The sequence below is a fragment of the Electrophorus electricus genome, chromosome 15, assembly GCF_041902795.1.
Source record: "Electrophorus electricus isolate QZ-2024a chromosome 15, ASM4190279v1, whole genome shotgun sequence".
Taxonomy (NCBI): domain Eukaryota; kingdom Metazoa; phylum Chordata; class Actinopteri; order Gymnotiformes; family Gymnotidae; genus Electrophorus; species Electrophorus electricus.
The window spans coordinates 5765001-5780319 of NC_137511.1; the positions used below are offsets into that span (position 1 = coordinate 5765001).

Below are 15319 nucleotides of genomic sequence, written 5' to 3' on the forward strand. Positions count from 1 at the left end.
GTTTGTTTTTTTTGTCTTTGAAATAAAGTATATTTCTGTAATTATGTTGCTGTGTATGCTGCTCCATGCGCACGATAACCTCCTTGGATCGTCGGGCAAACTCCCAAATACCTCGGAGCACGGCCCCAGCACCTGCATTATGAGTTGTGACACTGCCTGTGTCGATGGGACGTGTTAATTTAGCCGAGACCACAGCGGGACCCAGGTGTTCCTAGTCCCTCCTCTTCTCTAGACTTCCAGGTGTGTTTTTTTTTTTTTTTTTTTTTACTACACCCCTCCTTCCTCAGCTTTGGAGAGGAAGTATTCACTTGGCACACTACCTTCCCAGCACAGTGTCGTCACTGCATCGGCACGGCGGCTACCTTCACCCTCACCTCCCGTTCCTGTGTGCTTCATGCCCAAGTGCGTAATTCTAATGATCCCGCTCCACAATGGAAGCCACCAGCCCCGAACCCCCCACCTCCCCCGGAAAGGCAGAGAGGGAGAGGGAATGAGCACGGGAGAGGGAGCGAAAAATTCAAGGAAAAGCTTTGAAGTGGCTTTTCACCACGCGAGTCTGCTGGCCGTCTCCCCAAGACGTGTCACCTTTGCCGAGAGGGAATAGGAAAATCACGTTTCGAATGGTAATGATAACATACTAATCACTTGAGTTCTTTGAAGACAGGGGAGCGAGCTACTCTGTCAGTATCCCCGGCTGCCTTGTGCTCCCAGGCACACAGGCACATCCATGGTCTAGGTGTATTAGCTTAAGCGTTGCATGTCAATACGTCCCCTCCATCTCTGCTGATCCAGAGGGGCTCATTAGGCAGAGCTGGCTTCCTTTTCCCCTTGCACACACACACCACCACCCCCATCCATCTTCTTCTCTCTCCTCTCTCTCTCTCTCCTCTCTCTCTCTCTCTCTCTCTCTCTCTCTCTCCTCATCGCTCTCCCATTTTCTCTCCCTTACCCTCCCTCTCTTTCACCAGCTCAATCCGAAACCCCCACCCTTAAACTATTAAAAAGTATTTCTACAATTTTAAATGACATCTGTCAACTGAAGGGAGGAGAAGAAAAAAAAGTTGTTTTTTTTCCCCTACCCCCTTCTCTGTGATTGTCAAACTTTGAAAAGTGGGATGTTGTCTGTTGTTCATGTCATTTCCAGCAGTGATTAGCTGGTACATATTTTGACAGCTTAACTAAAACTGGAGCCTCTTTTTAGCCCTTTTGCTTTTTGTTTGTGTAAACCGGGGGGGTAATTGTAACCCTCTTTTGGGAAGAAGGCAAGCCCATACACATTTAGAGAATGAAACAAGAGTTTGCCGGGATGATGTACTCTGTACAGTGTTTCTGGGAATGTTATTTCTGTCTGGTCTGAGCTGGGGAGATTTTTTTTCTTTCCAATATTGTAATGAGTAATCTGTAGAGTTCAAGCACATCATTAATAATGCAAGAAAGATAACGATACTGTTTTAATTCTTAACCTAGTTTATAGTAAGTCCGTTTTTTTTCATAACACGGTAGTAGTATTTGTTTGGTTGGGTGTTTTGTATGCTTATAGGAGCCTAGTTCCGATATTATTAAACTGTAATGCACTCCAGTACATGTAGAGGTTTCAACACATTTAAATGTTGTAAAAGTATTTATTCGGTATATAATTATAGATTCTTTTTTAATCGTATAAACATCGTATTATCTGAGAACACTATTTATGGTCTGTCTCTTGACCATGGTTTTAATGTCACATTCGTGACCATGGGCCTTTCAAACTAGATCAAGTCAACTGTTTTCCTTCCACAGTTGAAACACATTGTCTTTGTGCAATACTTATTGTGATTTATCTTTATTTTATCATTGATGATTTACACAGCATGTTTGGCCTTACATGACCTGAGTACGTTGTTCTTCATAAAATGGGGTTAATATTATAATAACACTGATAAGAAACATGATTCCAAAGAAATATACTTCTGGATTTTCCAGATATTATAAATTATTAGTGACAGCACAATTTGATACTTCATGTGCCAGAATTGGGAGAAATGTTTGTGCATAATGAGGTTTACTGAGGTACCCACCAAAGCTGGCCAACATTCAGATATTAAGGAATGTGAAACTTCAAGCACTAATATATTATAGCTCAATTGGCCTTTCCTCTCATGCTAAACTTTGCCCCAGTACTCAGTGTGAGGTAATGAGATCCTGTAACGATGAACACCTACAGAACAAAGCAGAGTTGAAAGAAACCTCAATTAAAGTGGAGGAAAGGTGTTTGCTTGGACTCTGATCCTTTCAGCGCTCTACTCAGCCCAAGATCCAGCCCAATTCATGGAGAAAATAAACTCCGAATGGAATTTAGACAAATGCCCGATTTAAATTGGTATGGGTGGTGCATGTTATGGCGTACTTTATCATACATCAACGCTGAATTGTCCCTCTAAACCATCTCTGAGCCCTTCAGTCATTCTCCTTCTCTTATTGTGTTGTTCTTTTTGCCTGGTTTGTTTCAGAGAGCACATCTGTTGGACAACACAGAGAAGCTGGAAAGGTCATCTCGGAGACTGGAGGCTGGCTACCAGATAGCTGTGGAAACCGGTAGGCATTATGGGTAGTTGGGGGGGTAGCTGAGGGACAGCAAATTGTCTCGCTCGTATGCATGTTGGGGGGGGGGGCCTTGAAGACTGGTGACATTTGCAGGAGCACATCAAAGATAGGCGAGGGGAAAGAGAGGTGTAGAGACGAGGGGAGAGAGAGGGGTGTAGAGGCGAGGGGAGAGAGAGAGGTAGAGGCGAGGGGAGAGAGAGAGGTGTAGAGACGAGGGGAGAGAGAGGTGTAGAGACGAGGGGAGAGAGGTGTAGAGACGAGGGGAGAGAGGTGTAGAGACGAGGGGAGAGAGAGGTGTAGAGACGAGGGGAGAGAGAGGTGTAGAGACGAGGGGAGAGAGAGAGAGGTGTAGAGGCGAGGGGAGAGAGAGGGGTGTAGAGGCGAGGGGAGAGAGAGAGGGGTGTAGAGGCGAGGGGAGAGAGAGAGAGAGGGGTGTAGAGGCGAGGGCGAGCTCCAGCCCTGTGTTAGGAGCACACAAAACACACTGCCTTATTTCCCGTGCATCCATCTGTGTAGGGCTATATGTGCGTGCAACACGGAGAGAGCGCTATGGAGCTTTTTTTATTATGGCTCAGAAAGATGGAGGGGGCGATAATACTGAAATAAACAACGTCAGCGTTCCTTAACAATTTCATGGTCTCAAAAAACAAAACAAAGACTGGCATCTTTTAATAAACCAGTTTCTAAATAAAACATCCTGAACACCATCTGATTCATATGCCTATCTTAGGGTTAGTTTTCATCTTTAAATATAAGAAAATGAGCTCATTTAGATCTGAAATAGATTAAATCTGTAGGCACCCCCCCATGCTGACTGTCGCTGTGTTATGGAGGCAGAGTGTATTCCTTGGAGACGTATCAAAGCTTCTTCTTCAAGAAGCAACTGGCTTTCTTTGGCTTCCGCTGTAGTTTTGAAAAGTTTGTTAATTTACACTATAATGGCAGAGTGGCTCATGTGCGACGTCGACAGAGTTAATAATTCAACTCGAGAAAGGGTTGCACAGACCATTGCTTTTTGATGTCTCACGAGCAGAACTCACAAATTCATAAATACAATCTGCATCCCCTGCTTAAAAATTTAGTTTCATTTGTTTCAGATCATCTTGAGCTCATGCAGGATGGCTTTTTTTCTTTTCCTGCTCACTTTCTCCTGCCTTGCATACTGTTTCACTGGTTTCACTTCTCATTGTGAATGCCCTTTGTTTTTCTTCGATTTAGACTCGTTTTTTTCCTTCTCGCGTGTGCATTTGAGGCACTGCTGCCACTGGTCCACACCGAAACCGCAGCCTGACGGCTCCGCCCCGCGGTATCAGGCCCCTAAGCTGAGAGAGGAAGTCGTTCAGCTCAGAGTGACTTCCTTTTAAATGGCCACTTGTGTGTGCCGGCGACCCGCAGGGTCCCGCATCCCCTCCCCCTCTCCGCGCGGGTCCCTCCAGGCCTGAACAATGCGTGTTTGCGCAGCCATGCCCGGTGCTGTCCGTGTGGCGTCAGGAGCGGCCGAGTCCAGGGCCGTCTGAGGCTCACCACGTGCGGCTAATCCCCGACCCCCTCGCCCTTAAAACCCCCCACCCCCAAAAGCCCCCTACAAAACAAACAAACAAAAAAAGCCTTAAAAAAGAAGATGGTCTCCAAGCCCACAGGGCTGTCCTGCTCCTGCGTTAAGGAGCCTGAGACAGCAGGGAGGTGAGCAGAACCCTTGGGGAACACCCACGCGCTCCACATCGCAGGCTGGCAGGGCAGCTGACCCTCGCCGAGGAGACTGTCTGCTGATTGAGTGTGTGCTACTGCTCCCACAGCACACCAGATCAGACACACTGCTACATTTAGCGATGCGCTGCACATATGCTTTTCCCTCTGCACTACAGTGTGTAGTAACAGTATATACCATGCTTAATAACAGCATATTTATTAGCTTTGGTGTTTGTTCAACAGTTTTGCTAGACCTAAATTTAAGAAAAGGTGTACGTGAGATTAGATCAGACAGTTAAAAAATCTCAGCATATACATATAAGTGGTTGGAGATATAAATAATTAAATCTGAAAAACCAAGATATGCTTATTAGATTCGTGTCAGTTTTAGTGCTAACGCAAGCATCTTTTCCCATAAAATATATTTTTACCCCAGCAGTATACATTTGCAGGTTCTATAACAATAAGACATTTAACATATTATGAAAGAGGTGCCCACATTTCAGTCTCAGAAACCGAAAAAGTTCCCCAAAAAATATGCACACACAAGTCTTTCCATTTTATTGAAAACAAGAAGAACCTGTCTCTTGGCAGAGGAATCATGGTTAAAGTTGAGGTTTACTGGCAAGTATAAAGGTGGACACTTCAACCAGAGAGATGTAAAAGGCTCCACGTTTTCATGTATTGGTAAAAAAAAAAAAAAAAAACACCTGCATCTGAAAACAACCACCAAAATATAATATATAAATAGTTTACCAGTATAACCTGGTGTTATACTCCAAATATGCTGACATTTTGGGGCAGCGAAAGAAATAATTTTGAACTGATGAGTCATTTTCTGGCCAGGCCTTGGTACTTCAATAGTGCATGGGTCAGGTCATAAAAAAGTGGTATTTCCCCCTCAAATAATTCACGATGCTTATACCAGCTCTCCAGGAAGGGCTGTATGTTCTGTGCCCTGAAGACAAAAAGACAGTGCAGCCTATTATTGATATAATTGTATATTGGGAGGTGTATAAATAAGCTATTATATTATCTGTTTTCTCTACTGTGTATTGTTCTTATCAGGAGGGATGTGCTGATATAGTGTTGTTGCAGCCTTCCCAAAGACGGACTCCTTCCCACCCATGAGGAAGCACTTTGAATTCTTAAGAGCAACTGCCTGCTTCCTTACTGATGCAAATAGTGAAGAGCCAGTTAAGTAGGATTGGTTAGCGTGTGCCACAACATTGATCAGTTTAAACAAACAAACAAACATGGTAGCATGGAAGACTGCTCTGTATATTTTCCCCTGCCCTGAGTGATTGCTGCAGAGCCTCTGTGAGAGTGTGTTTACAGGGGTGATAGCAGGCTGCGCCATCCAGCTGCAGCAGGTCGGGGCCACTTCAGGCCCTTTGAGAAACATCGAGGGTGCACTCCGGACACGCGGAGCCATTTACTGCACTGTTTGTCTCATAAATAAAGTATGGGACGTCATTAAGAGAGGGCACCCATTTAAAGAGGTCTGAACCTGAGGCGAGGCACTCCAAAGCCAGCCGGCAGCCGCGGAGGGAGAATAGAAGGAGCCAATTTGAAGGCATTTAAATCATGGCTGTTGCGGAGCCCGAGAGAGCAGTAGATGAGCTGAGGAAGAGCTCGGCAGTTCTGCGCAGCGCGAGCATGCGGCCAGACACAGGGAAGCACGTCTACCGCTCCATGTCCTGAGTCATCTGAAATTCCCACGTACTCGTCCGACGATGGCCGAGCTGTTGCCGTCCGTTTTATTAAGAATTAAGACGCTCGTAGGTGCACGCCTGAGCGCCGGCCGTCTCCACAGGCAACCGCTAATTGCTAAGGTAAACAGAAGGTGCTGGGGGAGCTGCTTAAGGCTGCCGGTGGCCCGTGAGGAGGCCAAGGCTGGCCTTTTGAGCACTGGAGCAGCCGCCGCCGTGTCCGCTCCGGATCGATGGCGCAAAATGAAACCAGCTCATTAGGGATTGATTTCAGCGGCGTTTAGATAAGCAGAGAGGGTCAGCCCCCGGCCCCCGGGGGCCCCACACCAGGGCCCAAAGTTCACGCAGAGCCAGGTAGAGAGCAGCTCCGCACGCCATCAACTTTATTAGCACCCAGATAAGCTGATTAGGCCATGCCAATCAAAGGTGCCAGTGACTCGATCGAGAGGCTCTTTCTTTCCCTCTCTCGCCCTCTCGCTTCCTTTTTTTTTTTTTTTTTGTGATAAATCATTGAAGCGACCAACAAAGCAGCAGTCATGGCGGCTGAGCTACGCAGCTCTGCAGTTGTCACCAAGGCAGACGTGAGGACCCTGTGATGATGTGACGACTATATTAAAGAGGACATCAATTTGTTTTAGAGCGGTTTGATTTTTTTTTTTCCGCTGGTATTAAAAGAGCAAGCGTGGGGGGGGGGGGGGCGTCATCAGCGAGGGCCTCGTGGAAAAGCCGAGTGTGTCGGGATGGAAATAAATAAAGAAATAAATGATGGAATGAAGAAATAAATAATTATACTTTGTAAACATTAAAAAAAAATGCTCACTTTTGAAGCCGAGCATGGCTTTGAGACTTGCTGTGTCAGTCCATGGGTGCTGGAGTGCCCCAGTAACATACACGTACTTGTCTCTGTCTCTTCATATCTATCTCTCTCTCTCTCTCTCCCTCCCCTCTCTCCCCTCTCTGGTTCTCTGCTTCTACTTGCTTCTCACTCTAATACTATCTGTCTTTTTCGTTTGACACACAACAAACTGCCGAATGCTAAAGTCAGACTTACTAACATTACCTTTGATAGATTTGATCAATCATTTTTATTTACTTGAATTTAAACCATATGTTCTGTTTTGACCTTATTATTTTATTAATAATAAGAAGACAGGTATATTCAAACTTGTAAAAGCTCCACAGGGGTGTTTGATGCGCAGATAGCGGTGCACTTTTTGCATGTTTTAATATCAGAAATACGGTAGTGACTGAAAATGTTGTAGTGGATTTTTTTTGTGCTGTCATTGTTAGTAAATATTAGTGTGTTCCTTTTTTAAAAATATATCTCACAGTAGTGTATAAATTACATAAATATTGTTAAATAATATTTTAGAGGGAAAATAAAAGAACGTATACAAAGGTTGCTTTTTGACTGGCCAAATTTAAATTAAATGGACATTTATTTTGGATCAAAAAGATATATTGATGTTTTTTTTTTTAAACTAAACTTTTCACATTTAATGCTTTAGTTATTTATCTGATAGTTTTCTCCTACTGTATCTGTATTAGTGCCATTATTTCAGAATGATTTATTTTTCTGAATAGGCTTATTTAAATTTTCAACACAAAAATACCTCTAATGAGGACACTTTAGTGAAGTCGATTTCCTCAAGGTATAGCATAGAAAATAACTTAGGGTTTGTAGTTTGATGAAATCTGAATGCTGTATTGTGTTTCAAAAAGAATATGACGTTATTTGATAATTGTCTGATTCATGAAGCTGAGCCATGAGATTTGAATATTTTAAATCTTCAGTTTTAGTTATGCAGAGAGGAAAATCCATCTACAATAGGTTATCTTGGGGAAATGTTTTCCATACTCTTTGTAATAAGGGCGTCTTTCTGTTGAAAGTGAAGGTTTATTGGCTTTGTGTTACTTATATAACACAGTGGTGCCATGATGTGCCTGTTATGGGCTTTATATATTAACATTAGTCAGGTAGTTAGTTATATATCCTTTTCTATTTGTTTTTGTCCTACATGTGAATAGGTGAGATGTATATTATCCTGTGAAATGAACATTTTGTAGAAAGCTGTAAGTGTGTGTGTGTGTGAGTGAGTGTGAGTGTGTGTGTAACGTTTTCTGCTCTGTAAATCTACCCACGGGTGAGCTGTTTATCGCGAACCCCCCCGGCGGATGAAAGGCGGTGCAGTAATGATTTCTTCTCCCCTAATCGGGCCTTGTCAGCGAGGCGTCTTATCGTGGAGAGGAAAATGACACCGATCCTATCGAAGGGCCCCGAGTCCGAGTCCGTGGCGTTCCCCCCCAATCACGCCGGGCCCGGCCTCGCCGTATCTAGCGCCGCCACAAACGGCAGGCGACGCTTTTTTCATCTGGACTTCAAAAACGGGACTCGTCATTAAAATTGCACCCGCGTTCGACTGCGGGGATCAGCCGCTCGGCAGCGCAAATGGGATGTGGGAGAGGAGGCTCGCTAAATGTGCTAATTCTGTCCTCACATGTTTACGGCTTAATTTTAATCGGTTTGAGCGAGAAACGGGAGGAGGACGATTGGGGGGTGGGGGGTGGTGAAAGAAAAAGCCTCACATTGCAATAAATCGCCATTATCTTTGACACCGAAGGACTCAGCTGTTCCAAGGATTTGGGGGTCCACTGGCAACAGTGTTCTACTGAGACACACAAAAACTGTTTACGCTTGAACTGTGGTAGCTAAGGTGCAGCCTCTGGTTTCAGCTTGCCCAGACAAAAGGCGAAACTTGCACAATGGCAAGCCAGCACACAGTCTCTTAATGCGAGAGCTGAACCAACAGACTCGAGTAAGCTGGGTATGTGGTTTTATGTCTGACTGTGTATCTCTGACAGTGATTGTTGATAGAAAGTGCAGGTGTTGACTAGTTGGAGCATTTGAATTGCTCTTGCAGTACTGGGCCATGTTAAGTGGGATCACTGAGTGTCAAAGTCTCTGAAAATTCAGAATTTTCTGAAGTTCTTTGGTGGCGAAAAGTGTTTTTAGCTGGGCTGTTGCGTGTGAGTGAAAAGTAAGCTTCTTGCTTGTCTTGTTGAAATGAGCCTCTTCAACAGCCACAACTTACTTCCTAGACATGTTTAATTCTGTACTTCCCTTGAGACTGCAGAAGGGATTGAGTCAGGCTATAACACTATTTGTACTCAATTAAATTATGCTTAGTACAGGATTTCTTCATATATATATATATATATATATATGTATGTGTGTGTGTGTGTGTGTGTGTTGTAGGAGAAGAAGGAATGAGATCTTCCTTGTGGGAACAACAGCCCTGATTGGGTGCAGTGTGTGAGCGGTATTAGGCTCTCACTAATTGGGCTAAGGACGAGGACAGGAAGAGAGATGCGCAGAAGGAGGAGCGCAAAACCAGAGCCACATAAAAGAGTTTTATGCCACTTTTATCACAGTATACTGAGGGGAGGGAAAATGTTTGGCAGCAGAAAATTGATGAGATGTGTAGACATTACTCACATTGTTATAAATGAAGAATGAATGGATTTGTAGGCTGCTGTCATTGATGTAGACAGTTTCTTCTTTACATGGAGTAAATTGTGTATTTGGGGTATAGTTTACAAGCCAATAGGGCTTTTTACAGGCCAATCGAGCTTCTTTTTCTCATTGACCTTTGACCTTGTGTAAGACTAATGGTCCTGCAGTCCAATAAGACTAATTGACGTTTGACTTAGGTGGTCTGAAGTAAACACTCACACTTGAGATGCTCCTGGCAACTACAAAATGCATGCTTAAACACAGTGCATAATACTATGTACAGAGAACTCTGTTAATTACAATCACAAAGAATAGTTCTAGTGTGCAGAAGGGAAGCTGTGAAGCTAAAGGTAAACAATCAAAACCCTTTCTAAATTCATTATTTTACTTCAGTTAAAGTACAAAACCCTTTACAAACGATCTTCTATCATCATTGATAAATTTGAGTTCAATATTATGTCGTCATGAAAGATATACAATTAAGTATATCCATGTATGTCTTATACAGTATCTATGCATTTTCTGTGTGCTATAACCACACACACACGCACGCACGCACGCAGCCCTCTGTCAGCCCACCCCTACAGTGCTTCACTGACCTTTGATTGACACAGAGGAAGCGTCAGAGAGGAATCGGAGACGGATTGCATTAAATAAAACTGTTTTGGAAGGAAATCGAAGACAAAAGTGAGTTCTCTGGACCCCCATGGGTGCTCTCTCGTCGGCGGCTTTAAAGAGCTGGCACATCTGAGGCGCTGCCGTATCAAAAAAGAAGAAGTGAAATGAAGCGAAGGGAGGAGCCGAGGCGGGGGCTAGGGGATGCGCTGCTACCTTGTCACTGTGGGACAAGGATCAGAAACGTTAATTGTGTGATGGGAGTGACATGGTGATGGCAGCAGAGTGGTGGCAGTTAAAAAGGAGGCCTAATTCACTAAGGATTCTCCGGGACTTGGGTGGCTGAGATTGGGAGAGCTGGAGCTACTCACACAGAGTCCTACAAAGGCAGATTGAGGAGACAAAGGGCCAGCATTCAGGGTTCGCTTGTTGCGTCATCGCTCACCCTCTCATTCTTGCTCTTTTGTACAAAATAAAAGGATGAAGACTGCCATAAATATGTAAAATAATGCTGAGTTAAAGGTCTTGCTGTATTAAAGGCATAGGCCACCAGTATTAAAGGCATGAGCTGTTAGTCACATTATATTCAGACATATCTTACGGTATGATCGCTGAACGAGACTTGTAGTTTTAGCTAATGTCACGGTTTTCATGTTTTTCTGTTGAACTTGTAGCAGTCACATGTTCAAGATTCCAGGAAAGAGTCCCACAAGAATGCTTTGCAAGATAAATTATTTTAAAGCTTTTTTTTTGTTGTTGTTGTTGTCATGTTTGTCTTGTGGGATTTTTTTATTTTTTTTTTTTTACTGTTATTCATCTACATTTCTTTCTTAAGTGTGTCTGCCAATCATTTTGCCTGAGCCCACTCTCATACCAGCTTGGCTCACAGCCTCCTACCTGCTTTCAACTTTCATTGGACGTCACGTTCGTTAGCTGTGGTTTATTAAACACAGTTATCATGCACTGACTCTCGCATTCCTTAAATGCACTATGGGCCAATATGTGGACGCGGGCGTGCGCGGCCCACCCTTGGGTTGCACTGGGGAAGGATAAAGGGCATCATTAGTGCTCACCGTCTGTCCCCTCAGCGTCCGCTTGTGTTGCGTCGTCCCTCAAAGCAGCTTCCTCTTTTGCGGGCCGCGCCCTGGGCTGGGGAGGCCGCAGGCTTAGGACGCCCGCCGAAGATGAAACGGTCGGCCCGGGCTGTCAGCTGGGGGCTCCATCTGTCAGTCAGTGGGGCAGCTTCGCTCCAGTCCGGAGGGGGTGGCCAGACCGGGTGCTCTGCGTGTCCGGTTCCGCAGGGCGAGCTGTGCTTAACTAGCGGAGTGAGTCGTCCATGGGGGTGAAATGTGTGGCATTTAGCTTAAGTAGCCTCTTGTTTGTCTTATGAGTGGTGTTGCCCACTGGGACAGCTTTTTTGTTACTATGTGGCAGGAACACATTATTGCTCCGCTGTCTTCCTGATGAGAAAATTATATTTGCAGTAATTGAGGAACTTTTCCCAAAATATGGGTAAAATTGCTGAATGCACACATTCCCTTCATTCCATGTAGCGCAGAAATTTGGCAAGCCCCTTGTATTTCTGGCTGTGGACACTGATCTCTATTAGATGTCCAGAAAACGCTCAGAAGTTTTAGTGTCCTTTGTTGTAACCTTGGGAGGCTTGGGTAGTTTGACTGCCATATAAATGAACAGGCTGCTTGACGTGAGCTGATGGAGCTGCAGTCTACAGTGCGACACATAGGCTGCGCCCTTGAGCCACTGTAAAGACGGAGGCCCGCGTGGCTCTCCGCTCTCTCTATCCACACTGGAGGTCTCCACCGCTCACTCCTCGCTACTGAAGCCTTCGGACCATTCTCCTGGAGCTGAAAGTTCCTGAAAAGATGAGCTTTGCTTACAACCTTAGAAACTTGTTTGAGCTTTATTTATTTATCGCAGTTTGGTGTGTGTATGTGTTCTCTGTGGGTGTGCACGTGTATGTGCAAGGAACCTCCTTTATGCCGTGTGCCTGCTGAGATCATTTCAAGACATGGCGAGTGTTAGTTTGAATGTCAGCTTAATTAGCTCCCAAATAAATAAATAAGATATAATGCTTTTCCTCTCAGACATACCCACAGGACTGCAGTTCTCTGACAGTTTTCATCTGGTAAAGGTTCAGCTCTCAGTTGTCATATTATACCATGATATTGTTCACAAAGTTTTATAGTCGTTGGTGTGTGTGTGTCTGATATATATATAAAATTTATTTATTTATTCATTCATTTATTTATCTCTGGTGTATTCTTGGGGAAGAAATTGTTCCAATTAGAATTTAAAAATCAATATCCACTAAAGAACTAATGCTCAAGGCTGATCTTGATTGAATGTGGTTTTATTGCAGGCTGCCATGACTCCATTTAATGATGATAAAAACTGTACCAAAGAAAACGTGTTCTTCTAGATGTGGAGCTTTTATGGCTTTTTTCCCCTCTCGTTATTATTGGTGTAACCGCCACTGTTACAATAAAATCCTCTTGAATGGATTTGGAATTCATCTTGATCTGGCGGAGACACAAGCAGTAGAAATTCTTTATTTCTGAAAACATTGCAAAATAACTATTGTGTTTTCCTCTACCGACTTTTCTAAGGGTTCATCGTTTTCTTCCTAAGTTATCCAATATGATTGCAGTTTTATTAGTTCACGCTCATGAACTGAATAATTATTTTTTAATTATTTAGCTCATAATACTGTAGTTTGAGCAGCTTGCTGGTCTTACCTCAGTATGTCTGAAATGTCTACCGTTTTCACATCTAGAGGCTTATGTTGTTGCATTTGCAAAGCATCTTAGTTTCTTTTTTTAATGAGCTCCTAATGAAAGCTGGACTAGAGAGCAAAGTCATTTCAACTGCTCTGTGCATAATGGTTTATGCATAATTCCATCGGTAATTGTGTAGCAATACATGTCGTTGAAGCAGCATTGCAGGTGGAAGTAAAGTGAGAGTCATTGCCATTTGCGATTACTTAGTGTGCAGATAATTGTTTCCCTAGCTTCCTTTTTCATCCATTGAAGGGTCCTTGCAAGATTTGTAAGTAGACACACACACACACAAACTCACAAAAGGCTGCATGATTGTGATCTAAATATGAGCTCTCCCAGAACCAGGTATTTCAATGAAAAATAAATCACTTAAAAATGCTCTTTGAGCAACATAGGTTTCTTGTATTAAACAAAATCCAAAAATTGATCATTTTTGGAGTAATCCAGTATAGCTAATCTAAGTATTTGTAGTTGTTCAAATTTTACTTCATCAATACCTTTTTAAAGTGGCCTACAAAATATCCTGAAACATGTTCATTTTGAAACAGGCTACTAATGTTAAAAGATGCTTAAAAACTGATATACACACATACACATTAATATTTTACATAAAAATAAATTTATAGGTAATTTTACCAAACTGTAAAGGCAGGGTGAGAGGCGTGCCTTTAAGTGATCTGTGGCATCCTGGACCACCTGGATTTATTTAGGTCAAACGCTGTTCTGTCCATCCAGGCACAGTGTGTCTAAGAGGAGCACAGTGGGCAGAAGATTCCTCCTCAGATATGGCACCTAAACGCAGAGCTCCCTCTGTCTCACACTCCCTCTCTCTCTCTCTCTCACACTCCCTCTCTCTCTCTCTCTCTCTCTCTCTCTCTCTCACACACACACTCCCTCTCTCTGTAGCCCTACTCCCTCTCTCTCTCTCTCTCTCTCTCTCTCTCTCTCTCACACTCCCTCTCTCTCTCTCTCTGTGGCCCTACTCTCTCTCTCTCTCACACTCCCTCTCTCTCTCTCTCTCTCTCTCACACTCCCTCTCTCTCTCTCTCTCTCTCACACTCCCTCTCTCTCTCTCTCTCACACTCCCTCTCTCTGTGGCCCTACTCTCTCTCTCTCTCTCTCTCTCTCTCTCTCTCTCTCTCTCTCTCTCTCACACCCTCTCTCTGTGGCCCTACACTCTCTCTCTCTCTCTCTCTCTCTCTCTCTCTCTCACACTCCCTCTCTCTGTGGCCCTACTCCCTCTCTCTCACACTCCCTCTCTCTGTGGCCCTACTCTCTCTCTCTCTCTCTCTCTCTCTCACTCTCTCTCTCTGTGGCCCTACTCTCTCTCTCTCTCTCTCTCTCTCTCACACTCCCTCTCTCTCACACTCCCTCTCTCTCACACTCCCTGTCTCTCACACTCCCTCTCTCTCACACTCCCTCTCTCTGTGGCCCTACTCTCTCTCTCTCTCTCTCTCTCTCTCTCTCACTCTCTCTCTCTGTGGCCCTACTCTCTCTCTCTCTCTCTCTCTCTCTCTCTCACACTCCCTCTCTCTGTGGCACAGCTCTGTTCCACTTTCCCCTGGCTCATCCTGCCCTTTGATTTGGCCAAGCAGTCAGCTACAGACCACTTCACTCTCACTGAGTCTCTCACAGCTTTGTGTTGATGGAGACAGATTTCACAAATTTATGTGGTAAATTGTCAGTCGCACAGTTATTTTCCTGCTAATTTGAAGTATGTTTGGTGATGAACTTACAGGTTGATTTATTATGGCAATATTTTTACTGTTTTGTAAATTAATTTTCTTTTCTCGCTTATCCAGTCAGATTAAATCAATGATACAACTTCACTTTGGAAATGCATAGTATGGTGAAACATGGGCTGGAGAAACAACTATTTGCCTCCTCTCAAAAGAAGAAACTTGGATCTCCTGATATTCATGTACTGTAATTCATTATTCAGGTATATTAGTATTATTTAATTTCACTATATTCACCAATAGTCCACCATTTACTTTTCAGGCTGCTTAGGTCACCTCTGTGGTTATCGTAAGAGGCTTCACATTACCTAGCTGAGCAGGGGGAGGAGGGCTGAAACATCTAGACATTTTGAACATAATCTGAAGAGCCAGAGTGTGTTTATGGGAAGAATAATCTAACCACCCTCCTCGCCTTTGGGTCACAGGCTCTATTCCCGTACCTTTGATTTCAACGCGTGATGCTAAGATAAATAGCAATGTTGATATTTTCTAACAAGACCCAGATATAAAAGAAGGGCATTCGTTAATGAATCAGTCTGCCTTTGGATGGCAGAATAAGTGGAGTAACGTTGGAATATTGAGATTGTGATAGTGTTTTGGTCATTATCAAACTGTTAAGTCTTACCTTGAATAAAGTAGTCCTCTATACCATTGTGTGGTGAAATGACT

At 43.8% G+C, this 15319-nt stretch overlaps 1 protein-coding gene across 8 annotated transcripts in view; it reads left to right on the forward strand.

The window, feature by feature from the left end:
• Positions 1 to 15319, forward strand: part of vti1a (vesicle transport through interaction with t-SNAREs 1A) — a 105789-nt gene that overhangs the window by 29429 nt on the left and 61041 nt on the right. For all 8 annotated transcript variants that reach the window (XM_035533517.2, XM_081697092.1, XM_035533518.2 and 5 more), the window contains one exon: positions 2490 to 2574. In XM_035533517.2, the coding sequence (XP_035389410.1) occupies positions 2490 to 2574 (85 nt within the window). The remainder of the gene's footprint in view (positions 1 to 2489; positions 2575 to 15319) is intronic.